At 39.8% G+C, this 27,346-nt stretch overlaps 1 protein-coding gene across 1 annotated transcript; it reads left to right on the top strand.

Annotated features, from left to right (window-relative positions):
* The first annotated feature begins 3,011 nt into the window (after positions 1 to 3,011).
* LOC139648825 (ependymin-like) lies at positions 3,012 to 8,342 on the top strand. The gene is made up of 6 exons (XM_071525055.1): positions 3,012 to 3,087; positions 4,245 to 4,279; positions 4,872 to 5,006; positions 6,151 to 6,334; positions 7,084 to 7,171; positions 8,192 to 8,342. Exons 1-6 carry the CDS (start codon positions 3,012 to 3,014, stop codon positions 8,340 to 8,342), a joined length of 669 nt encoding a protein of 222 aa, XP_071381156.1.
* Positions 8,343 to 27,346: the final 19,004 nt, after the last annotated feature.

The raw sequence follows: 27,346 nt of genomic DNA, 5'->3' as shown, positions 1-27,346 counted from the left end.
GTAGCACCCAACAGTATATAATAACATCAAAAGCTGTTTATAAGTCATTAAATGTATTTAAATGCCTATATTGTGCATAGTTTGCTAGCAGTTGAGAGATTTCATCTACCTTGTTGTGTTTCCCCTATATTTGTATTTATTGTTAATGTTTTTACCAGTGGAGAGTTTGGGTGATTTTGGTTCCTGCTTTGGAGCCACGTTTTGGTCTCAGATACTCTACTGAAATGAATGTTTTCACTTGCCCCACCACAGGGAGGTCAGAGGTCAGAGGTCAGGGTCGGCTACACACTTGCTTAAGGACATTTCAGCAGGGCGGATTCTCACAAAAAAGTGCTACTTCTTGACATTTTTCCCAATACTTGTTTACATTTATCAGGTGGGTAAATAAGAAACATGATTTTCTCTTTCTCTAGTGGAGTTCGTGTTACGCTGTTTTATAGATGACACACTGCTGCCTTGTGAGTAGAAAATGAAAAATGACATCTCTCTTTGGGAAGCTACAAGCCAAATTTATTTAACAAACCATTTCCCTTCTGATTAGCCCCTTTTCCCACATAGGAAACACATTAGAATGGACAAATACAAATACATCAATTTCTATTTCAATTTTTTTCTAATTCAATTTCAATTTATTTTTGTTTGTTGTAAAGGTTAAATGCTATGATTCATCATTTCAATCAAAATGTCAACCTTAAATGCAACTAAACAACATGCAATCCACTTCTCTACCAACAATACAACAATATTACTCAGGCTCGTAACACCAGTGAACGCTTTATTAAGGTATTTTTTACCTTCTGCAATCAGAAGTGACGATGGTTTTATTCACAATCTTGTGCTCTGTCTAGACTTGATTTCTTTTTTGTTCCATCCAAGTCATTTTGTCTGTTGTCGCTTCCATGATTGCTGATAGCAAAACAAAAACAGTTTCCCTCACAGGATCAATGAAGTAGCTTTCTGCAGCTCCAGTCTTCAGATGAGGAAGCACCTGACTGTGAGTCGACTACCTGACCCGTCCTTTATGGTCATTATCAAGGTTCAACTGCAGTTGTTTCCGTTAGAAAGGACTTATCTCTGAACTGTCATGTGATTCAGCTTCATCTCTTACCTATTTTTACCTATGGGCTAATGGGGTCATAAAAGGCCTTCATCATGTTTGGGTTGTCAAGTCATAGTCAGGTGCGTCATCCTTATCTATCTATATCTTTCCATCTCTCTCTCTCTCTACATATATATACTGTACTCTTTAACAAATCTACTTGTTAAGTAATTTAATATTTTTTTAATACTATTCATTTCATAATGGAAATCATTTTTGCTACCAACTAACATGAAAAACATACATGATACAACACACAATACATATAATAACAGAGGAAACCAGTCAAGACTCAGCAGCACAGTATATTTCAGATGTAGCAGAAGTAACACTGAGGAAAGGAGACATGTAAGCTTTCATTGTACTTTAAGGTCCTTTAGATAAGTGTCCATGAAATAGCATAAAGCATGTATAGCAGTGTGTTGTTGACAGTAGCTGGCTGAGAAGCAGGCAGCTGGCAGCCACAGTGTTGGAGATACGGGTTTGAATCCCTGGAGCAGCTCTGTCCCCTCGCTCTGCAGCTTCCCTCGTCCTGCTCTTGATCAGTGGTGGAAAGTAACTAAATGCATTTACTCAAGTACTGTACTTAAGTACAATTTTGAGGTACTTGTACTTTACTTGAGTATTTCCATTTTATGGTACTTTGTACTTATACTCCACTACATTTTAGAGGGAAATATTGTACTTTTTACTCCATTACATTTATTTAACAGCTATAGTTACTAGTTACTTTTCAGATCAATATTTTATATTTAAAACATTTGATCATCTTTATAAAATAACTATAAAATAGCATTGTTATAGATTAGACTACCCAAAAGTATAGCTAAATTGTTAAGATTAGCTTCACGTTGACAACTTTAAAATGCTGCTTACATGTACATGTATATCAATAAATCAGTATTAATATTCCAATAATTTATGAAAAATATAACTCTCTAAAGGGGGACAGTTTGCATAATGAGTCCGTTTACTTTGATACTCTAACTACATTTTGCTGCCAATACTTATGTAAAATCTGCTAAAAAGGTAAATATACTGTATATACTGTATATAGAGAAAGACAGTGTACATGCTATCAATAATCTTACTATATATTATGTAACAACAGATAATCAGGTTACACTTCTGGAAAAAGGAAGGGTGATATTTTATTTTGAAACAAGATATTTGCTCAAAAATGAAGATAGATCTCCAGCACAAGCTAAATGCTTTAAATGTGGTTATCTGTATATTGTGAGGTTCTATCTGAATTTATAATAGGCTAGTTTTCATATCTCATACAACAAAACTATTAACCTTTTTTAATTTGCATACTTTAACCATATCAATGAATATTTTCAGTGATCAAGTAAAGTTCATTTGGCATTCAGCAAAACATTCTGTCATCTGTTTTCAGCTGCATGTACTACAGTTTATTGTGTGAATAAATTACACATTAGTGACACAGTGACACATTATGACTGATTTTCTTGTTATTTCATGGCTTTAACATGGAAATAATAAATAAAACTTTATTTGTATGGCACCTTTCAAGACGAGTTAAAACATAAAAGACATACGCAATAAAAAAAAAAATACAAGCAAACACATGAGTGCATCACAAATTAGGGAGTGTAATATAATAATCTGATGAGCCTGGTGTTCGAACAAGAAAAATAGCATGTGACAGATTGCATAACTTTACCACCATTTATCATATCAACTTTTCCATAACACCCAATCTAGGCGGGAAAGCTGTAAAGTGTTTGGTGATGTTTGCTCTCTTGAAGACCCTCAGAAATGTGAGCGGGGCCAGCTGTGAGCAGGTATATAAGGAGGCGTGTGTGACTCCCGGAGGTCAGATCGCTCTCAGGTTCTCCTCGTCCGGGTCCTAAAGGTTCTCCCACAGCTTCTCCCACAGCTTCTCAACATGAACTTCCTCAGTCTGCTGGCCTGCCTCAGCCTGGCTCTGGTGGCTGCTGCCGCCCAGAAGCCCAAACCCTGCGGTGAGTGAGTGGGGACACTGGGATGGGTAGGAAAATAACTCTTATGTTAGTATCCAGTGGTATTATAGTATAGTATCTACTGACCATATGGTTAACAATGTTGATGGACAATAGTTGGACTGGACATGGTGGTACTGGTGCCAGTAACTGGGTTCATGTTTTGTTTTACAATATGAGTGTCTGAAGCTGGAATTTCAGTACATTTTTTATCGTCTAGTTTAGTTGCAAATGTTAATACAGAGGGAAGAAAAAATGACTAAATTGTGCAGGTTAAAGACACCCAAAGGGGCTTGAAAAGCATGAAAAGGAAAATAAAATTGGCATGACAAATGCATAACTGAATAGTATAGGCTTTGTAGTGTTTTCTGATCATATGCCTATTGTAAAATACTGTATATGGACAATAGATTTACTGGACATTGTAATACTGGTGCCAGTAACTGGCTTTGTTTTTTTTGTTTATTTTGTTTTTGTTTTATGTCTGAAACTGGAATATTAGTAAAGTTGGGAAAAAATAAATGTTGGGTCATTTAGTTTAGTTTAGTTCAGCTGCACATGCTAATGATAAAATACAAAAGGAAGAGAGAAGAAAAAGTACCAATTGTGCAGGTCAGATAAAGCTTACAGCTTACAAGAGTATCTATATGACCTATTTTTATTTATGTTTTGTATATTTCTTGATTATATGCCTAACAATACTGATGATGTGTAATATATGTACAGTAGTTTGACTGGACATGGTTATTATTTTACGTGCGCCTGAAGCTTGAATTTGGTGGTAAATTTAGTCAAAATTTGACTTTTGGTCATCTTTGATACTGGATTTTGACTCATTATTTTCCCTGACCTAAGCATAATAATATTGAAGGACATACATATGAGTTCATTTCTATTTTTTATCTTTCTTGATACCCTAAAATTCAACATTCAGTGTCTCTAAACAAATTTTAACAAAGGACTTTACCTTAATTTTCACCTGTTTTTTGTAGGAGTACATTTTGTTTTGGGGTTTTTTTCTCAAATGAACAATATCTAATTTTGGTAAAATAAAAAACACTTAATATAGATCATAGTTTTAGCTGTTTTGGACCCATATTCAGTTTGTTAAATTTGACACGCAGAGCCTGTTTGTTAATAATTTTGACCTCCTCTTCCAGTTACTCCACCTCTGATGAGTGGAGGCTTCTCTCTGGTGAGTATGGCCAGATGAAATATCCTCCAGAATCTATTTTCCTCACATTTTCTCTTTGCTTCACTCTTCACTCTCCTTCCTCTTCCTCCACCCTTACATCAGTTTCATCTTTTAAATCCCTTCTAAAAACACACTTTTATATTCCTTTATTTACTTATTACTGTCTATTTTGATGACAACTGGTATTGTCCGGGAATTCATGTGGTTCGGCACACACACTTTTATGTCAAATTCTATCTTAGCTATTTTAGCTAAGATAGAAGCTATCTTAGCTTTTTAAGATAGCTATCTTAGCTTTTAGCTATATCTCTGTTTTCTAGTTGTATCTGTGTATCTCTTGTATTACCTTTTATTTCTTATTTCTATTTTTTATTTATTCTTTTTTATTCAACTTCATTTTATGTAATTATGGTAAACATGGTGCTATACAAATAAAGTTATTATTGTTGTTCTCAGTTCCATTCCCCCTGTTGCGTGTGTGTGCGTGCAAAAGATGGCCTCATGAAGTGACCCCCTTCTCTCTCTCTCTCTCTCTCCCTCTCCCTCTCCCTCTCCCTCTCTCTCTCTCTCTCTCTCTCCCTCTCTTTCTCAGATGGCGGCCGATGGCCTCGTCATGTCCACTGGAAAGATGCACTATGATGCTTTTGGTCAGAGGATGCGTGTCAGAAACTATGGGATGGCCGGCAATGAAACCTTTGCCATGGACCAGCTGATGCTCTTCAAACAGGTACTGCACACTGCACAAACCGTGGTCAAACATATTTTTCATAATTCGTTTTTGCCAGGTGGCTGGGCTTTGCCACATAGGATAGAGCTATGAATACCAGACATTTTAGACCTTCACAGTAAAGTATTTCAGTTTTGTAGACTTCACTGTGAATGACAGGGAACATGAGTGATCTGGTAGTCCATGCAGGTTAAAACAAAAGGTAAGGATTACCTGCAAATACAGTTTGACAGTTTGAAATACAGTTCTTACAATATAAGAATAGCAGGTTGGATGTCACTTCCCTAACAGCTGACTGGTTATTAGTTTCAGTGAACCAGATTTTCATTCAAATTTCACTTCATTCCCTGTTTTCTCTGCATCGGCATCTCTAATCCCTCCATTTAAACTACAGTTAATATCCTGTAAACGTGAATGATGTCAGCACTCCAAAGCTCCTTTACACCTAACAATGCACTAAAGAGCAATAGAAGCCAGTGTTGCCACTCATGAACTGAATTTAGAATGCATCATATTTTAATTGAATTTAGAATGCACATAGAATGCATCTTCCATTGAATTCCACTTCTAAGAGAGTTTGTCTCGACTCTCAAAACATTATAAATTAAACATTATGAATCAAGCAAAAGACAGTTAAACAAATCAAATACATTCAATCATAATGTATGTATGACGATTACATGTTCTGCATGAAAAGCTCCCTTTAACATTTTATGATATTCAGTATTGATAATATAGAACACCACGTGTAATCTCAGATATGTGGTAGGAAAAAAAAACAAAAAATACATGGGATTTGACAGAATTTCATTTAATTAAATTAAACTTCATGAAATTTCAACTTAATTCCAATTCTCTTTCCTGTCGTTTTTTTTTTCAAATTCCAATTCCAATTCCTTAGGTGAAGTGGTATTTATGAGTTCATGAATTGACACTGATAGAAGCAGAGAATTCATTCAGAATTGCCTCCCAGGTCGTGCCATAGCAGTTGCTAAATCCTCTACAGGTTCACACACACAAAAAAAACACTAGACAATACAATACAGGCAATAAAATACAATACTTAACAACAACACGGTATAAATGGAAATAAAGTGTAAGTTACTACACATTCTGACTTCCTTCCTTCTCTCCCTCCCTTCAGAAAGTCTATTATGAGATCGACTGGAGCAAATTCTCCTGCAAGAAGAGGAAGCTGGATGCCACCTTCGTCCCCATGCAGGTGCCTGCTGACGCTCAGCTGATGGGTCAGGTGGTCATGGGCTCCCTCTCCTCCTGGGGAATGGGTGTGACAGTCAACACTTGGACTGGAGTGCTGCCACTCAACGGTAAGACGGGCCTATTATAATATAAATCTCCCGCATGATGGAATCTGGTCTTATTTTCACAAAACTAGGAGAGATGATGCACCGTGTTCTGACATTTAAAAGATTCACCCATTAGCCTGACGGGGGCGCTGTAATGAAAAGTTAAAATTTTAAACCTTGAAAAGCCCAAAACTCCGGAAGTCAGACTGACATGAAACTACACCGATCCAGCTATGCTTACAAATTACACTAATTTGTTTTTGTTCTGCACTGCCTATGCAACTTGATTTTAATTCTTTATTTCTTCTCTCTTCTTATACACTATCTCTTATTTGTTTTTTTTATTTATCTTATCCTGTATTTCTTATCTAATGTCTTGACCTTGTGTAGCTTTGTGCACTTTGAATTGCCTTTGTGTATGAAATGTGCTATATAAATAAACTAGCCTTGGCCTGATGAGGGCGCTATGATTGAAGATCAACATTTTAAAGTCAAATGTGATATTTCAGACACGACTTTCCCACTTTTGACAAAATTTGTGAGACGATGCATTTTGTCATGTTCAAAAAAATACACAGATTGGCTTGAATGGCTGGCCTGAGATATGATGCAAGTAAATCTACAAAGACCATACTCTATACAATATGAGAGGAGTAACATAATTTTGAATAATTAGCTCAAACACATGACATGACATTCCATTCTACTTCCACTGTGTTTTGTGTGGTTCGATCGAGTTCTCCCATGTGACCCGTGCTCCCTGTCTGCAGGCATGTACATGAGCGTCTTCACTGAGGTTGGCTGCATCCCCCTGACCTCCATGGCCTACACACCGGAGTCTGGATGGACCACCATCAGGTGAGTGAAGCCATCAGGGAGGATGAGAGCCTGAAGTGTGTGATAGGTACACTCTAGTCTGCCGACCATCGCATGTCTTGTCTTGTGCTTGTTTGTTCTTAATGTGCAAAGTCCTGTTGTTCTTGGATTATCTGTATCTGTGTCATGTACAGGGAAGTTGTCAAAACTGTACGTCACCCAGAAAATTTCCTGTACATGTATTTTACTTTTTTAATTCACCTATTCCTAAAATGCTCAATAAAGCATAATAGCACATACACAGCAAATGTGTCAGTTAAAAGTGAACATTGTGTCATTGTTTAAGTGTCACAGTTTTCTGTGCTTTTCTTATATATGTTGATTGATTGATTGATTGATTGATTGTATTGGGTATAAAAGTACAGACAATAGTACATCCCAGAGGATAAGCATACTTAAACACTTGTTTCCAATGTGGTCCTCGATGGAGAACAAAAAAGAGGAAAAAAACAGTACACAGAATATAATAATAATTAATAATAATAATTGTACAAACAAATAGAAGAAATTCCACACTACAGCTAAACTAAACTACAAAGCGTGGGTGTGTATGGGTGTATGTGGGAGTGTGTGGAAAAGTGTGGAAAAGTTCACACCCATCAGAGTTAATGTAACACTTTTCAATAGTTTTGAGCAGCCACCCTGGAGCCATATCAGCTCTACAAGTGGACAAACAACTCTCCAGTCAACTCTTGTCAACTCAAAATAATTGCCACCAAAAAATCACTCTTGCTGTGTATGTATGCGACTTTTAGGCTGATTACAGCAAAAAGTAAAAGTAATACGCCAACGAGACATTTCACAAGCCGCTTCTCCTTAATTGTACCTGTGTCCTGTGACACTTTGTTAATTATCACTACATCTGCGCCATGACAACAAGACGAATTCCTGTACATTTATTGCAACTGGTGAATAAAGTGATCCTGATTCTGATATTGAAACCACACTGTACAGTTTAGAGTTTGCACCGCCGCATAAACCGAATTGTTGCTCCTATTTCAGCACCTTCAACTGGGTTTTGGGCAACACAGACCCCATGGAGTTCATTCCTCCTTTCTTGTGTGACAAGTCTAAACTGGAGGAGACGGAGAAAGCAGAGACCTTCTTCACTGCCTTGGAGTCTCTGGCCAAGCAGACCAAGAGAGAGCAGTAATGACATCACAGTGTCTCCCGCCAAGCTAATCACCAATACCGCCCCCTTCAAGGCAACAGAGATACATTTTTTATCAAATGATCTAGTGAAATTAATTGAAAATACATAATAATCTGGATCCATGAGCAGACCTGACCTGTCACAGTAGTATTTACTTTTCAAGGTTTTAGTCTTGCGTGGGTACCGCATAGACAGCATTTGCTTCACAGGATTATACAGTAAATCACAAGGAAGTATTTGAAAATCAATATATACTTTTACCTCTTTTCTGTGATTGACATCTTACTTAACCCGATCTGAATTGTCCTAATGTAGTAAAAACCCATCCGGTACTCCAGTACTTGCAGGTTAAAACAAATGCTAAAAATAAATCTGGAAAATATTGTTTCACCCAGATCAGGAGTAGAGTTGAAGTGGTGTCAGGACATTCAATGTAGAGGTACGCAGTGAGGAAAAAAGTGAGGGAGACTTTGGAAAGTTGTATCCCTGCATGTATTACATCTCTGTCATCCTCTTCAATCAAATAAAGTGAAATGCATCGAATACCAGTTGGTTTGTTACAAAGTGGATTACAAAGAAAAGGCAGTGGTAATAAAAATGGAACAGCACAGATATAGAACAAAAATATATAAGTTAACAGTTAAAGCAAGATTGTATTTAGTCCTTACAGGAATAACAAACAAATGAAGCATACACATGGAAATTAAGTGATTATTGCTCAAACACAGATGACTTCATCCCCTATAATGTTGATATTTTGCAACTAAAGGGCTCAAGATATTATTGTAATAACTACAATAATATTCAGTATATAAGAAGTGTAAATATCCCATTTTGCAGTGAAACTCTTCATGTGATTTGTCCTTGTTTAGATGGCCGTCTGTTCCTGTGTAAATCCCCTCTTAGAAAACTGCAGTACTTCTTCTCCTACAGCAGATGGAAGCAGCATTGTATTTATCTCCCCAGTCTCTGCTCTCACTCCTGTATCTAGCATATAATTCTTCAGCAAATCCTACAGGTATCGTTTGCAGTGTAACTAGTTAATTAGTAATAATGTGCTAATGCACTAATGTAATGTCAAAATTAGATTAGCTGCCGGCTCACGAGGCCTCACATGATTTTTACTAAAGATAAAGCAATAAAACTGATTTAACAACACAGAAATGATAATACAGGCTCCTAAGCATGTGGGTGAAACGGTTTTTCTTAGATATTCCCACTTAACATTCACACAAAGCTAACACACAGCACATCCCCACACACGAAAGGAGTAGCCGTCCATCAGAGATGTATCCTTTTGTTATTCCACTGTTGATTCTATTGGACAGAGTCGTGGGCAGGTGAATCACACCTCAGCGTCTCCTTACGGTAAGAGCTGACTAACCCACTGAGCATCAACACTGAGTGCATTTCTTTTCCCCGGGAAGACGGGAAGAGACTTTTCACACTCGTTTCTCCAGGCATTTCGTGAGTCACCTTCTAATAATGAAAATCAAGGTGTTCAGGTGGGGCTCGCCGTCCTTGTTATGCAAAAAATTACCCATGTGCCCCTGTGCGATGAGGGACGAGCGGCTACTTAAACTCCGGAAGCATTAGCAGCAATAATAGCCTTGCTAGTCTGTCCAATTAGCGGTGTAATGATCGTCTGAGCATGGTGGGACTGTGGCTCAGGAAGGGATTGCACTGGGTGTAAACTCCCTGGTGGGATGACAAAATAACATTGTTATTAAAGTCCACTCCACATCCACATTTCACCAGATTCAAATGCTAAAGCAGGAGGCCTGTTAAGCAGATCTGTTAATTTTGCACCAGTCAATAAAAAAGTCAAATCTTCAGTATCCCCATGGATTGACCTAGCCTGAGACTCATTTAGCAGCTGCAGAGAAACAGTGGACTTGCATACAGAATTGAGCTGCATATTGAATGTTGAACGTACACTCAATGTACAAAATATGAGTGACACTTTCTCTTTTCATGAAGTGCACTAATGAGGTGAATCCAGGTAAAAGCCATTATTTACTTATTGATTTTCCTCATTAAATCCATACCGGTCAAAAATGAGGAGAATGTAGATGAAGAGACGCAGAAGCAGCCAGAGAAGGATTTTTAAGATCTGAGACAAATTGAGATGTGGATTGTGCAAAAAGGGGCTGTAACTCAATATCAAGGAGATGTCGCTGATATTTTGGACATTCATTACAGTAGAGTGGTGTACTCTACTGTCTGTCATGTATCCTGTTCTGTTGTCCTTACACCATGTTCGTATGTACTGGGTCTTCAAGACGAATCCATCAACATTCATTGTCCTTGCCAGTTAAAATGAATTTATGCGCCTTACTTAATCATTTCCCTGTTGTAATGGCAGTGAATGGATTTCCGAGTCTGTTCACAATGCAATTCACTGATTCGTGATTGAATAATATGCATCAAGAAATATAAAAGTGTGCTTCAAGGTGTGTGCTGTTTTGACCATTTGCACTAAGCTACTCTGCTCCCTCCATCCTCCCCACTCCCCCTCTGCCCACAGTGTTGTGTGTTGTGTTTTCGGAAGTGATTTTGTTTGACAGCCAAACGGTTTCGGTACTGAGCTACTGTATGTGTTGCCATGGAGCGCTGAAGGTAAAGAGGAACAGAAAGCAGGATTGTTATGATACTTGAGATCATGTGAATAATATGGATTTTCACAAGCTCATTTAGAGGAGATGTACAAATGATGTTATTAGTATTATTAAGATAAAATGATAAAAAGTAGATGGCACAGTATAGGGACACATTATCAACTGCTCCATCTCTGATACCTGCACAGTGGGACCTATTCCATCATTATTTGTTCACCTTATGCCGGTGCTGAGTAGGTGTGTGACAGACATTAAGACCTGAATGTCACATTCATCTTTTAGTTCCAGAGGTAGTTTGCCAGTTCATTTGAAGTATACACTGTGGCTGAAATACAGCACAAAGCAAAACTCTTGATTTACCGGCCAGTCTTCCTTCTGACCCTCACCTGTGGTCACAAGCTTTGTGCAGAGACCGAAAAGAACGAGATTGTGGACACAAGAGGCCGAAATGAGGTTTCTTCACAGAGTGGCTGGCTTCACTGTTTGCGGTTGACATCTCGGAAACTTTGTCACTGGATTCAGCAACTTTTCAAACCCTCTGGTGACTTCATGGATGGATGGATGGATGGATGGATGGTTGGATGGATGCAGGGACAGACACACAGACCATAGCTCGATTCTCTGTTCCACATCTTTTGTTCCACCTTTTCAATTAGTTGTGGATTCTGCCAGGTGATAGAAATGTTGGCTACACAACATTAACCTGCTAACACCTGGCCCTGTGTTAAAGTGCCTAAAGACTAGAATTCCAAATGTCAGTGTTGCCCTTTAAAGGTCCCATATTTTACTTTTTTTTTTTTTTAACACAGTTCTCTATAGTTTTTAAAAAAAAGTTTGTGAAGTGTTTAGCAAATAAACCCACCTAAATCCAGCTTTTATAGTGTGTGTTCCAGCCTCTCAGTGTCTCCATTGTAAAGAACAGGCTGTTTTCTGCAGGCAATGATTTTATGCTAATGAACCGTGATTGGCCACCTCATCAGTTGAGCTTTCGACTTTTGACTCTGACAAGAAAAGCTAGAAAATGAGACTCCGTGAGTGGGGGTGGCTATTCATGTCACCAAGGGCTCCAAATCAAAACGGCTTGTAGAGACACATGATTTTTTTAAATCCCATGAAATGGCATCTTTACTTCCTGGACTTTATGCATTACATGATGTTGGGGCGGGACATAGTGCTGTGAGGGATCATTCAGAAGTCTAAACCAGGGCTATTCAATTATATTGTTCAGAGGGCCTCATTGTCAGAAGGCTAAGGGCCCGGGGGCCGGACATTTCATTATGTATGTACACTTGACACACATTTCATTATGTATGTACACTTGACACAACGCGCCACCACGTTTTCAAAACTTTTATTTCGCTACATTGCAAAAGTAGCCTAATCATAAATTAAAAAAGAAAATAAATAGGCATTCTTTAAGTAATTAGGCCAAGTGCTTAATTTCATTTTTTTCTTTTTCTTTATTTACACATATTTCTCAGTCCAGTCGCTGTTGAATTGCCGATTTTCGGCATCAACTTTTCTTTTCTTCAGCGTTGATAGTGACACTGATGATGTCATACGATAATTTGCATATCAATATATAATGCTGCACTTGTTATGCACTCCGCTGACTCCGCCCACCCGGGCCAGTTCCGGTGTACGCCGGTAGCAATTACAAGTGGACCCTATCCTACAGTCCCTGCTCTCAGCAGAGGGAGGCAGCTACGCGCTGTGATCATCAGACCTTTCTGGATTAGACAGGCAAGTAGAGAAAACCGGCATCAGCCGTACCAATTTATTGCCAAATGCTTTGGGATTCAACACATTAACATTGCTTCCCATGGTCAGAAAAAGTCGCCAGATTTGTCGCTAGTCGCTTTTGAGAAAGGGGGGTCTGAAAAGTCACTAAGTCTAGCGACAAAGTCGCCAAGTTGGCAACACTGAACCTACCGGAGTATGTAGAACAGCCTCTAGTTTACAGTACACAGGAGCGCTCTGCTGGTTTGAAGGATTTATTGTGGCAAAAATGTCCGTTATTCGTGTGATTTTTTTTTCTTCAGGTTTCAAATTTTATTTATTTGTAAACAGAACTGATCGGCGGGCCGGTGTGACTTGATTGGCGGGCTGGAGTTGGCCCGTGGGCCGCCAATTGAATAGGCCTGGTCTAAACCAATGGAATATCAGTCAGGGTGGGATTGTTTAAAAAATCTGATGGTTTCATTGGTTAAAAATGTATATTTACGCCTACTAGTGCAGCATGAGGTCACCATGAAAGATACTGGCCCTCATTTATCAATCTAACGTAGAAACCAGCGCAGATCCGAGCGCAGAAATCATCTTACGACAGGCTTCACGTGTGATTCATGAAACGTTCGTATCTCGCCAATCACAGCGTAAGAATGATCGGGCGTTGATAAATGTGGAGGCTGAAAACAATCGTCATTTAAATATCACGCCCCTAAATATTCTCGGTTTAGAGGCCTCGCCCCCAGAGTTTACGACATGGAGAGGCGTAATATGTCCAAGAAGAGAAACTTCTCCGACCTCAAAATAGAAACTCTAACGTCTAAAGTCCAACTGAACCAATTAGTTCTATTTGGCAGCCTGAAAAGTGGCATCAAAAGAAGTCAGAAAAATGCAGCATGGAAAGAAATAACTGCTGCGGTCAACAGCGTTGCCATCAACATTCCAGCTGAGGTTTGAATATTTAATTTATACATCCGTGATATGTATAGCCTATATATATATAATAGTAGCCTAATATAATAGCTTGTATTGCAATTCTTTACATTTTGATGAAGAAGCTCAAACCTCAAACAAGTAGGCTATCTCAAAATGAAAGAGAAATGAATCTTACACCAGAAAACTGTTAACCCCGTTAATTGCAAACAATTTGAAAATACCTATTTTTGTTAGGGATAGGCTATATGACAAAATATAATATTTTGCCATAGGCTACATATTTTTAAGTGATGAATATGTGGCTGCATATGCTTAGATGCCAGTCAGAATACTATATGGTCTAATCCTAACAGTTCTCTGACTCAGCCAGATTTACTCTGCTGCACCGCAAGTCCACGCTGACTCCAAAACTTGCGTACACGAGTTGAGACTTGACGTGAGATTTGATCGTAGCCTCCGCTCACGTCCAAATTGATAAATGCCAAGCTTTGTGTGGAAATAAGGCCTAAAACAGCTTGTCGGTTAGGTTCAGTAAGCAATGAGCGTTTAGTTCAATAATAACGGCTAGAAAAGGTTTTCATGAACAACGACTTGGTTACGGGTAAGATATGGGTTAGGGTAGGGCTAGCATTAGCATTACATTCATTAGCATTATTAGCCCTCCACCACCTCCTGACCAACAACAACTGCTCCAGTTACACATCTCATAACTGTTCCAGTGCTGTCATATGACTGGAAAAATCCGCCCTCACATACTGTTACACTGTTATATATCATCAGTCTGCGGTGATCATCTCAACCTGCTACTTCAGCTAGTGATTTCCTACGTTTCTAAAAATGACTGTGGACAGCCCCCAGAGAAAAACTCTCTAGTCTTGTGGCTGCATTGCATTCTGGTCTATTGACGCTACTGTCAGTGGAGAAATTGCTCTCTCTGCCTGTTCTACGATGGATTTCTCCCTGTGTGATTGTTGAACATCGGTGCAAAGTGGCGAGTCTAGAAAGAAGCTCTTGTTCTTTGATTCTGAGGCACTGACACCAAAACCTGATCTACTGTTGATGTTTTAGAGAGCTGAAAATGTGTTTGCTGTCAAACTCCATTGTAGCTGCGCTGACTGCATCTCATCTACTGTATGTTTGGCCAGTTATCTGTGGGAACTATAAAAATAACAAAATGGGCCCAGAAGTGCAAGGAACATCACCAATAGCTGTTTTTTGAAAGTAAAGTGTTTTCAGTTGGATTTTTCCTTCAAATAGATGATTGCAGCATTGCTCGTTTTAGTGTTCTATTCCCAAAAACACAGTATCAGGCCCGGCACAATGTTTTCATGTGTGGATAATCCCTACATATAAATATATACTGTAACTATCACATTTCTCTTTCAGCATGCATACACCTTGAAAAAGTGAGACAAACCCCATTTCTTAAAAGTCTAACGAGCCACTTTATGTGCCGAGTAGCAAAAAGAAAAAGTTAAATTAAGTTACAATAGCGAACACATGCTTGAACCCACTTGTCGTCACACACACAAACAGGCCACTTTACTTCTTCTATTACTACTTAACGTACTTATTGAGTACTCATCCACCCTGATCAAAGAGCCCTAATTACAAGTGAGAGCGAGTAATACACATATACATTAGACTCTGTATGCGAGTTTGTGTGTGAATATGAGTATTTGGCTGTGTGTTTGTGTGCAAGTTTGCCTCTGAGTGTAAGTTTGCTTGTGTGTACCCATGTGAGCACGTGATGCGGCTGCTCCCAGTGAACCTGAGCAGCGTTAGTCACTGTCACCCCTCTATTCAGCGGAGGATGATGGACGCTGGAGGGTCGGCCACCAATTATCCTCTCTACTCTGATGAGAGAGGCCGGCTCTACCCTCCACCCTCCCCCCTCCCAGCTCCTCCCCCTCCTCCTCCTCTCTTTCTTGCTCTCCCTCACCCTCTCGTTCTCTCCATCTCTTGCCTGTGTGTGTGTGCAGGTAGATATAGTCAGGGATGTAGAGGAGAGTTTACCACCCATTTTATGCTGACAAATTAATTAATTAAGATATATACATACAATACATCACAGTAAATAGCATCAAAATGATTTAGGTTATATGAGGGGTTTTTTAAGGGGAAAAATGCTTTTGTGAAAATATAATGATTTTAATTGATGTTAGTGTTTGTTTGCCTCTTAATAATCACCAGCTGGAGTTCATATTTACCCAATTTTATTATACTGCATCATTATACTGCATCACTGGATACAGACAGACAGACAGACAGACAGACAGACAGACAGACAGATAGATAGATAGATAGTACTGATGAATAAAGGGATTCTGGTGTCTGAGTTGATGTAACTTTCCTGATCATTCTCCTGTTGTCATGGCAGTTAATGGATTTTCAAGTAATTTTCAGATGCAATTCATGTACATTTACTGCACTTGGTGATTAAAGTCGTTCTGGTTCTGAAACAACATGGTGGAAGGGATGAATGAGGGGGGAAGGGTTCCTCCTCCTGTGAACGTCGTTTTTCTTTCCTCGTTCCGGTGACAAATGCTTCATCTCCCATTAAATGTTGTGAAATTGTTAGTCAAGGGGAAAAAAAAGAAGTTAATGGACAGTGCAACACCTTGTCACTTCACTGAGTGGCTTGTTCTGTGCACTCTGCGCACATGCGTGTTCAAACACACACACACACACGCAGATACACCCACACATACACATTGGTATATGGCCATCAGCACGTTTATGTAGTTACACAAACACAGTCCTAGGCTTCCACACCAACTTGACTTGCAGAGTGTCTGCTGTGTGTAGGAAAAAGGGGATGTCATTATTCAATTTGCATCACATGAACACTTACATAAGTGCCCAGTCCAGCGGGTACACGCTGTACATTGGCCATACTCTGCTGTAATGACTGGCCCTGGTAATGACGTGTGAAGGCTACAGGTGAAGATTGGAGGGCACCAATAGAGGAACCCAGGCCATTAGTCTTTGGCGATATCTGTCTCAGTTAATTAGCATTGCTCTTACCGGCTCGCTGGGTACAAAATGTCCAGGCAGTCCCCCAGAGAAAACATATTGTTCCCTTCTCCTCAATGATCCAAGAAAATCTCCCCACACGGGTACCCCATCTGAGCCCGCACCTCCTCACAGAGGGTGACTTTTAGCAAAAAGTTTAACAGGATTAGAAACGGCTTATCCTGAAACGTGCGGTAAAAGCCAACCACCGGCAAAAAATGTTGACAGAGGGTGTTAATCTAATTACACGCCTGTTTTAAGGTCTGTCTCCAGAGTCCCATGGTCCTAATTTCAACCGGTAAGTACTGCTGCAGTTTTTGTTCCATCCCCAAGAGGAACTGTTTGGAAAAGTCAAGTCTTACTCTCTTTTTAGCCTTTGCAAGGAAGTTGTTCTGCTATCTTGTGGATTAAGAGACACCAGAGCTTTGTTTTACAATAAACGGTTTGGTATAACGCTAAAAAAAATGACAATGGCTGCCATTTCATTCTGAGGCCATAATAAAGGCTCAAATGTGGCCTAACATAGTACAATGGGCCAATATCATGTAAACATAGTCACACTAGGGCTCTTTTACACAGCAGGGTCACGTTCCACACGACGCACTGTGGGATTGTTTTGTTGTTCCCAATGGCTATCAACCAGCAGGAGGCACCTTCTCTGCCATCAGCAGTGTTGTCAGCTTAACTGTGCATCACAGCATTAAAACCACAAAGTCTTTGAGTATATATTTGAGCAGCAGGGCAGCTGGATCCTCCCATAATCGGAAGGGCACAGGTCCAACCTCTCTGGTGAAATGTGTGTCAGAGGAATGTGCGAAGAAGCAAATTCCTAATTATACTTTTTCTACAAAAAGAGCTTCACTCAGTGAATACAGGCAGTTGTGATTCTGAGCCACAGCCTGAACAGGTCAGGCTGGATCTGCCAGGCTAACCCTCATTTACAGGCTGAGTCTGATTAGACCACTTTATGGGCCAACGGCCCTGACACGTCTGTTGTAATAGATGGGCATGCCAGTGCCATCAGCTGACACAAACAAGGCCCCAAAATGAACAAACTAATTGATTTGTGTGGTAGAGACTGAGCAGACCATGTCATCATAAGCTATAGGTAGAGAGAGAGGCAAATCCGTCATTACTGAGGCTCACAGGGGGACTGGGAAGGTCTGGTCTAATTAGTTGAGTGTCATAGTGTGTGTGTGTGCGTGTGTGTGTGCGCGTGCATGCAAATATAAGTGCAAAGTAGGAATGGAAATGTCAAAAACCCACTACACCGGTGTACACACTACCACATACCCCTACACACACATTATAACTGCCTCAGGGCTTTTCGTCACACATGACCTCAACTTTAGAGATGTAACTGATTTTTAACTTGTTGAAAGCCCACACTGTTATTTAAACATCCAGCACATTATTGCAGTCCTTTTTTTTTTTTTTTTTTTTTTTTTCATTTTGCTCCCATTTTAAAAAGGTCACTCTCTTGCAGTAACACTCCCAAAGTCGTTTGAACTAAACTCACTCTTGATAAGCCATTAGAAAGATTAGAGCCACATTTTCGGGCCCGCTGAGCTATCAGGCCAGCAGGCAAAAACCATTCCAAATGATAATGAGAGACTGTAATTTGTAAAAGTACAGGTTACTTAAAAAATTAGAAGAAGAAAAAAACCCCCACATTATCCACTTCTCTCATATAGTTCCTCCTGCTCCTGTTTCACTGCATCCTTTTCCCTCTTCCCACTGCACACAAAAACAGAAACAGAGGCTCAAATCAATGTTTAACATGGCAGCCCCTGTTGACTCTTGCTCCAACTTGCTCAAACATTACCGTCGGACAAATGAACACACCGTGTAGCGGTTGTGATCTTAGATGTTACGCTCTGCAGCTCGCTATTAACCTGCGTGGTCACTGGTTTCACACGGTGTGGAGTTTCTGTTGATTTATGCTGCTTTACTCAGCGGACAGCAGTATCACGCAGTGGGGGGTGGAGGGGGGGGGGGGGATCCGGCTCAACATCCGTCACCTATAGGTCCGATCACTCTTTATGTCAACGCTGCAAAGCAAATGAGAAGCTTCAGTGGAAGAATGGGGCTTCAGTGTATGTGTGTGTGCGTGTGTAACTGGCTTAGTGTGTGTGTGTCTTTGTGAGATATTGAGAATACACTGTTGAACTCGTGATATGTGGGTGTGTGTGTGTGTGGGACTGGTTTTGTGTTTATATCTGCGTTTGTGTGTGTGTGTGCGTTCGAGCGTGATTATATGTGTTTACCCATGTGGGAGGATTGTGTCTTAATACTATCAGGGATTAGCGCCATACGCTTGATGGCTGTGTCTACATTTTTCATGGCATTTACGCAGTTCAGTCAGCCAGCAAAACTTTGAGTATGAAATATCTTGTTAATTACAATTTTTGACATTTAATAATGCAAAACTGTCATTGGAATAGTTGTGGTCGGGGCTGAAAAGATTGTTTTAATGTCACAAAGGATCCAAGTGCTAAGCCTGTGAAATAAAACAAAGTTAAAGCAATAATCCGCAACTTTTTCATATATATATGAATATCCATTTTGCTACACTATCACCAATTGATACCATACAATAGTTATTCCACCTGTAGCCAGTTCATGAAAGCTTTAACATTTGCTGTTCTAAACACCATTGGTTGCACAGGGAGTGATGCGTTTTACATATACGGAAGCAACAACAGTGGTTTGGAATAAATGTAAGAAATTAGAAGAAATATAAGAAACCGCAGTGCTATATTGAGTGTCTTTATTGTTCCAGTACTGTATCTTAGGCCAGTACCGACATTGACTGCAAAACACCAAAGCAATGAGCGCTTATCACCAAAGGTGGCGCCAAAATCAAGAATAACAAGAATCTTGCGGATTATCACTTTAATATATTCCAAAATATTACATATCCATTTTGAACCTGACGTTTGCAAATCATCTCCACTCCAAAAAGCATCATGGATCCGTTTTGATATCAATCATTATGTTAGAGTAGGTGTGATGTTATACACTCATCGAGCACTCATCGAGCACTTTATTAGGAACACCATACTAATACTGGGTAGGTATCAGCTTTCAGCTCAATGTCAACCAGCTACCAAAGTGCCATCCGCCTCAAGGATCGATGTGTTGTGCGTTCTGAGATGCTTTTCTGCTCACCACAGTTGTAAAGAGGTTATCTGAGTTACTGAAGCCTTTCTGTCAGCTTGAACCAGTCTGGCCATTCTCCTCTGACCTCTCTCATCAACAAGGCGTTTCCGTCCGCAGAACTGGATGTTTTTTTTGTTTTTTTGCACCATTCTGTATAACCTCTAGAGACTGTTGTGCGTGAAAATCCCAGGAGATCAGCAGTTTCAGAAATACTCAAAGCAGCCCGTCTGGCACCAACAACCACGCCACGGTCAAAGTCACTGAGATCAAATTTTTTCCCCATTCTGATGCTTGATGTGAACGTTAACTGAAGCTGCTGACCTGTATCTGCACGATCTTATGCATTGCACTGCTGCCACATGATTGTCTGAATGGATAATTGCATGAATAAGCAGGTGTACAGGTGTTCCTAATAAAGTGCTCGGTGAGTGTATCTCAGTTTGGAACGAAACCTTTCCATATTTAGACGCGGGAGGAGTTCTGCAGATCTCCATCTCAGCTAGTCAGACTGTTGACCTGCAGCAAAGGACTCCCATCCAAAATAAAAAACACCCACCATTACCGAGACTGTTACCAAACACGCAACAACGGATGATGGAAGAAATAATGGACGCAGCCCATCAACAACCTGCCATTATCCACTCGTTAGTCCCCAGGTGTCTGTTTTAAGTTCTGTTGTCTGTGCGTTTCCTGTTTGTCTGCGTATCGGCAGCTGCTGAAATAGCTCGCTGAGTGGCCCGCCATGATGCGTAATGGGGAGTCGGGGTTAAGATGGGGTGGCCTCCATTACCTGCGCCGCTGCTACTCTCAACCGAGTGGCTCCTTCTGTTTTTGTTCAGGTGTTCTCCAGCGATCTGATGTGATTTATGTGCGGCCTCCAGACTCGGGAGCCATTACGAGCTGCGGGTAATTCACAGGATATCTGCCGGTTTGCAGATGACCCCGTGACCCCCGTTCACTGTCTTCATCCTCTTCCAATAATGATGCAACGGTGAAAGGTCGCTCCCAATGGGCTCGTTTGTTTGATACAGTTTGCATGATGCACGCGTCATCATGGTAACCTCTTGTTGGGATGCTATGATGCTGTAGAGTCGTTGTGTGTGCTGTGTCACTATAGTGTCGTCCATACGCAGTGTAGCTGTTTTCTGGTCGAAATGGGCTGAGAGAAAGAGAGAAAAAGAGAGAGAGACACAGTGTCAGCACTGAAAAAACAGGGAAAGATTGGTTGTCAGTTCTACAAAATCATAATATGTTATTTACTCAAAGATGTTATGTTTCTACTCTTGCAATCATACACAATTAATTCAATCCAAAGCAAATCATTTGTGTTGATTAAACATATTTCAAAAATACAATGAGTTCAAAAATGTTAGATAGTGCCATAGTATAATATCTTTGCTAAAATGTCTATGTTGGGTGAAAACTATGTAGCTACAGTACCAGCTACAAGATAAGGGGCAACTAGTGGAAAAATTAGCCAGTTTAAGATTATGTTCCTATACTTTTAATTAAAGCTGCTCTAGGCAAGAGTTTTATGTAAAAATACACCCATTTTATCAGCCTAAATCACAAAGTTGGACTACAACAGAGAAGAGCGTCCCATTCCCACTAATTGAGACCCTGTAGATTTGCCCTATTTGCCCAAATTAACTTCTGGTGTCGGGTATGGTCACTTCTCTGCCCAAAGAAGGTGACAAATCAAAACTGAACAGTGAAATAAAAGCTGTCTCATGACATTTTTTTTCCCTCTCTCGTCTTTTTGTTTCCTTTGGTATGAAGCATCACAGACCAGCTGGATTGGTAAACATGAGTGAGCTGTGTGCAGTTTACTGATGTCACATCAACAGGATTTCTGAGATTTGAAATTAAGTTTTTTCAAACACTCACCTCTCGCTGCCATCTGGAGCCGCCAACATATGAAGTTCCCTAGCACAGCTTCAATTGCCCTTTACTGTTTGTTGTACATATGCATGTGCTCATTTGTTTGTTTGCTTTTTTAGACTAGGATAAAAAAGTATTTGGCATTGTTTTTTGCACTGATGCTTTGGCAGCGCAAGAGATAGATCTTATTGTGCCAGTACTGTTTCTTGAAATTGAAGAGTGGGAAGCAGAGTCACAGAGAAAACCTGCACCTCAGACTTCATCAGGGACGGATCGTAATGACTAATGATGAGAAGAAGAAGAAGAAGAAGAAAAGAGATGATTGATGCACGTTGAAAATCCCTCCACAGGAGCCAGGCAAAAGCAGGAGTCACCAGTTTAGTTAATAAAACACATTTCAGCTCCGGCGAAACAGTGAGCAGACATCCTCCCCTTTTTAATGAGAATACGAATACTGTTCTCACGTCCATTAGGAATTGACATACCATTCTCCAGCCCATGTTAATCATAACTCCTCTGCAAATAATCATGCCCAGAATCTACTTACTGCACACACACACACACACACACACACACATACAGAACAGGCAAACCCCCCACACACAGCCACCACTCTGCAGATGGTGTCCAGTCTCGCAGTGGGGCGGCATACATATGCAGGTTATAACTCCGCCAAATCCTCAACACTGAGACCTGGCAGAGGGCTGCAGGTCCGCAGCCAACTGAGTAGCATTTAGAGGGAAATCACCCACCTGCACTCCAAATCCAGCCACAGATGGTGCCGGGTTTATGCAAAGGGAAAGCAGATAACATGCAACCATACGGCCTTCCTGTCGGCGGCGATGTATGGTGTGTTTGTCAAAGGGAGTGACAGAGGCGGAGGCGGCGGGTCGTTCAATAGCAGCGGATTACAATGAGGCCTTTGGGGAGTACTGTTGTTCATAGCCAGGCCGCCAGAGTGTGTTGGACTGTACACTGTCAACAAGGTGCTTCAGATGATATGATGGTGGCAGGGGGCGGCCTTGTAGTGGCAGACGCTGCCATGTAACAAAAAGGTCACAGGTTCAATCCCAGTAACGTGTCCCGCTGAGTTATCGTTTAGCAAGACTCTGAACCGCTATGTTACACTACCAGTCAAAAGTTTGGACACACCTGACTGCACTATGTTTTTCATAATCTTAAAGCCATTTTGAAATGCTTGAATGCTATGTATGGATTTCTTTCCAAAGCCTTTGCCTTTCCATCAAGGCAAAGGGCAGCTACTTTGAAGAATCTAAAATATAAGATAGTTTTGATTTGTTTAACACTTTTTTGGTCACTACATAATTCCATTTTTATTTCATAGTTTTGATGTCTTTACTATTATTCTAAAGCGTGGAAAATGGTAAAAAAAAATAAAGAAAAATGTGGTGTGTATGTATCTGGAAAAAGAAAACATTATTTCAGTATTTGGAATAGTCACTTGGCACTACTTTTTGATAAAGTGATACATTACACTGTTAATAGGCTAAGTGATATGCCTGTGTGGTGATACCTGTGTGGTTGAATTTGCACTTGAACAGTAAAGACACCTGAACTGTATCTTGTGGTTCAACTCATCATTTTATTGCTGTTATTGTAAGAGAAGAAACACAACACCCTACCTGATCAGATCGTTGCGAGTCGCTCTGGACCTTGTATCTCCAAAATGTCAATTTTTCAGGAATTATAAGAAAAGAGCCATAGCTTGATGACAATGCATTTTTTTTTTTACATTATCCACTGGGTTTTAAAAGGATTTCATCAGCCCAAGAAGTTGGAGGATTTTCTCAACCCATAGAGGAGCATGTACTCCTTCAGTTCAAGTGAAAATATCACTAAATAAATCATCAAAATTGGAGTTACAAGGTTTTGACATTACAACAATAGTCCAATGCTAAATGCCTAAAACAGATAAAAAATAAATAATGATAATAATGACAATACTAATTATTGCTGTGAAATAAAACTTTTCACCAATCACACAGAGTTAGTTGTGGATTCTGCAGTTCACCAGCCAGTTTTGTTTCTTCACTGCCAAAGACTTATCTAACGCAGGTTGGCTACCTGCCAAGGTAGCAAGTGTAACTGACAGACTTCCAACCACATCTTACCAGCATTTGTTCTGTGGCTGGTGTGATGTAATTCTGCTGGATCAACACACAGGAGCACGGACGACAGGGGAGAGCACAACCTAATTAGTGTTTTTATTTATTTTCCCTCACAGGGGTTACAGTCAATTTGTAAAGACAGCCGTCTTACAGTGTGTTTTAAATTGGGTACCGTGTCTCATCAGGCCCGCTCCTGATCTACACTCATTAATTACAGGCTCTTAGCAACAGATATCATCACTGGTTATTAATTACAATCGAATATGACAGGAAAAACCTCAGCAAGAGACTTGTGTGAGCAGTACATCTAAGGGAATAGGTGTCCTAGAAGCTATTGGATAACTGCTATCCATTGATTGATTCTGAATGTCAGGTAAAAAAAAATAAATAAAAAATAGGCACAGACCGCGGTATTAACTTTTCACCTATCAGTCGCAGTGAGTAATGGGTTCTCCTAGTTCACCGGCCAATTTTATCTCTTCACTGCCAAAGTGGTTTCAATGCAGAAAAGTAGAAAAGACTTATCCAAGACAGGCTGGCTGTCTGCCAAAGAAGCAAATATAACTGACAGACTTCCAAACACATTTTATCAGCAGTTGGTCTGTAGCTGGTGTGTTGCACTGGTGCAGTTCTGCTGGTTCGACACACAGGAGCACAGATGACAGGCGAAAACACAACCAAATTACTGTTATTATTTATTTTCTCTCATAGGGTTACAGTCGATTTGTACGACTCAATAGCCATCCTGTAGTGTGTTTTTAATTGGGTACTGTGATTAATTACTCAGTAATTTAACTTTTATCGAACTATCAAACAGATTTTACTGAAGTACTGCACTTCACTATATTTTAAATCACATCCATTACAGAATACAGATTTTGTGGCTCTCCATAAGCAACAGAAACTGGAACATCGTAATTTGACTAATTGTGGAGCCATTCACAGTGAACCTGTCAGCAAAGAAGAGAAGAGTAATCTGGCTTTACTGTGTTTGTGCACTTTATTTTGTGAGTTCCAAATTTTCCAACTAAAAGTATCAAGTTTGAACTCTGTCCTCTCATCATTTTATAATTGTATGAGAAAGATCACATCTAACAACTTGCTCTTTTCTGAAAAGTAACTTGCTACCTTTTGTTCTGCTGCAGTATTCAAAAATGAGACGGTTTGCTCATCACAATTTCACAAGCTCTCCTTTGAAATTATATTGTTTGCACTTTGTAATGACATTTTACATTGTTGTTTACATTCTAGCGAGCCGATGGCATTACTAGAAAGATTTGTGTCTCAGAAATAAACATAATTCTGCACAGTCATACTTTGTTGTCATTGAACTTTTATTTATTACATCATATTGTGGTTGTATTGAATCGTGAACCACATATCGAATCGTGTCGTGAGGTAAGCATATCGGCCTATGCCTACTTTTACTTCTACTCAAGTAAAGTAACAATAATAATAACTTTTAATAATAATAACTTTATTTATGTAGCACTTTTCTCAAAACAGCTTTACAGAGGAGCTTTACAGAGCAGCATCAAACAAGATGATACAACAGCAATAAAACAACAGTAAATAGAAGCAATGACACTGTAGATAGATAGATAGATAGATAGATAGATAGATAGATAGATACTTTATTAATCCCGGAGGAAATTTAGGCAGCCAGTAGCTTAAATACAGCACACAATTAAATACACACAATAAAAATTTAACAATACACACAATAAAAATTGACCTGTATAAAAGTAACTGCACTGTACATAAGCATAAGATACTAAAAACTTTGAACTACTTTAAACTACAAGGACCTGTACATATGGAGATTGTTCATGCAGTAGATAAATAAATAATTCCACAGTGCAAAAAAAGATTGTGCAATGACAATGTAAATAAAGTGACTTAAAGTGCATAGTAAGCAGGGCTAAAAACACCAGTGTAATAAAGCAAAAGCACAGAGCAGAGACATAGAGCAGAGCATCAGGCCCAGTACTCAACTTCCCCCCTGGGAAGAGTTGAAGAGCCTAATGGCTCTGGGGACAAAAGATCTCCTGAGTCTGTCCGGTAAGCAGCAACCTGCCACTGAACATACTCCTCTGCTTCATTATGGTGGTGTGTAGTGGGTGACTGTCATTGTTCATGTAAGAACAGTAAAAGAGGAAACAAATAAAAGAAGAAAGCAGTGGTAGTAAAACATCAGTAAATAAAAGCAATGAGAACTATGAGAACAGTTAAAAGGACAAAAATAAAATCAAGTAAAAGCATGTTTATAGAGGAATGTTAATGAGTGAATTTTAAAAGGGACTTAAAAGTTGAGAGCGTTTTGGCTGATCTTATGAATAGAGGAAAGTCATTCCAAAGTTCGGGGGCCTTCGCAGCACACGCCCGGTCTTCCTTTGAGACAAGTCGGCAGGTACAGCAGGTACAGAGAGAAGAGCCAACAACACAATACTTCTACTTGAGTCAGATATTCTCATACTCTTTCCACCACCGGCCATTGAATGACTGCTGTCCATTGATTGGTGCTGAATGTCAGGTAGTAATGAGTTTGGTGTCTGGTCAATATGCTCAAAGAGTAAAGCTCTTTTAGATGTTTAGGTATTTGAAAGGCAGTTTCTTGTGACTGAGGCATGTGTTAGTTGTAAGGATACTGTCCAAGGTCCAAAAGTCAAAGCTGCTTTGGTGATAAGTGTTGATAATTGCTCCATTATAAATGATGTGATTCTTCTGCATGGCAGTGAGTGGAGGTCAATTTAATCAACTCATTCTCTTGGGCTTGTATGGCTTCTTACCTGACATTTAGACAGCAAAACACTTATTCATTCATTCATTGTTGAATACTTTATAGTTGGTGAAGTGACTGAAGTTGAAATTCCACGTGCTTTCATTAGAGGATACGGAGGCCTGTTGTGCTGTCAAAGCTGAATGAATGCTCTTTCATCACGTTTTCGCTTCGGCTTCATTTAGTCCTTGAATCCATAGGATGCGGGGATGGTGGTTGGATATACGGCATTAATAGTTGTTTTCTTCAGCGTTTGTTTGTTTTCCTCTTAGTTGCAGGCTATTATGGATCTGCACCGGCACTCGCGCTAAAAAGCCGACATATTGGCTCTTTGAAGGGTGAGGAATGTAAATCACGCTGGATGCAAGGTGTTGTTAAATGATGATGGTCGTTAGGGAGATTGCCAAGGGGCCTTGGGCCTCCAAATAAACCTACACAAAACCCACTTGAATCTTTCCTGCTTGGCTGAAACTTTGGTGAGCATGTTTGCTTTGTCAAAGGAGCACAAAATCTATCATTGATGTACTTGCTCCTTTTGGCAAGGAACATATTATTCCAAGCTTGGCATGGGAGCAGTTTTAGAAAATTACCGAATATCAGCCAAAGGATGTCTGTACAAAATATTGTACAGTGGCAGGCGTTATTTTTTCTGTCAACTATTTTGAAAAATTCTCATTCAAAGTGTGGCTGTCATCATCCCAAGCGCCGAACAAGGCACTGCAACACATGAAGCCCCCGAGGATCAGAAACCCCCCC

Source organism: Centroberyx affinis, unplaced genomic scaffold (genome assembly GCF_046629955.1).
Source record: "Centroberyx affinis isolate AG114_WGS23_722 - 3 ecotype Tasmania unplaced genomic scaffold, CSIRO-AGI_Caff_v1 ptg001260l_1, whole genome shotgun sequence".
Taxonomy (NCBI): Eukaryota; Metazoa; Chordata; class Actinopteri; order Beryciformes; family Berycidae; genus Centroberyx; species Centroberyx affinis.
Note: the sequence above shows the minus strand (reverse complement) of the source record. Positions and strands in the feature narration are given on the sequence as shown.

Bases quoted from the DNA above. Each gene is read 5' to 3' on its own strand.
- LOC139648825 (XM_071525055.1), top strand. From the start codon at position 3,012: ATGAACTTCCTCAGTCTGCTGGCCTGCCTCAGCCTGGCTCTGGTGGCT. The intron at 5,007-6,150 runs GTACTGCACACT...CCCTCCCTTCAG, and splicing joins AGCTGATGCTCTTCAAACAG to AAAGTCTATTATGAGATCGA. The intron at 6,335-7,083 runs GTAAGACGGGCC...CCCTGTCTGCAG, and splicing joins TGGAGTGCTGCCACTCAACG to GCATGTACATGAGCGTCTTC.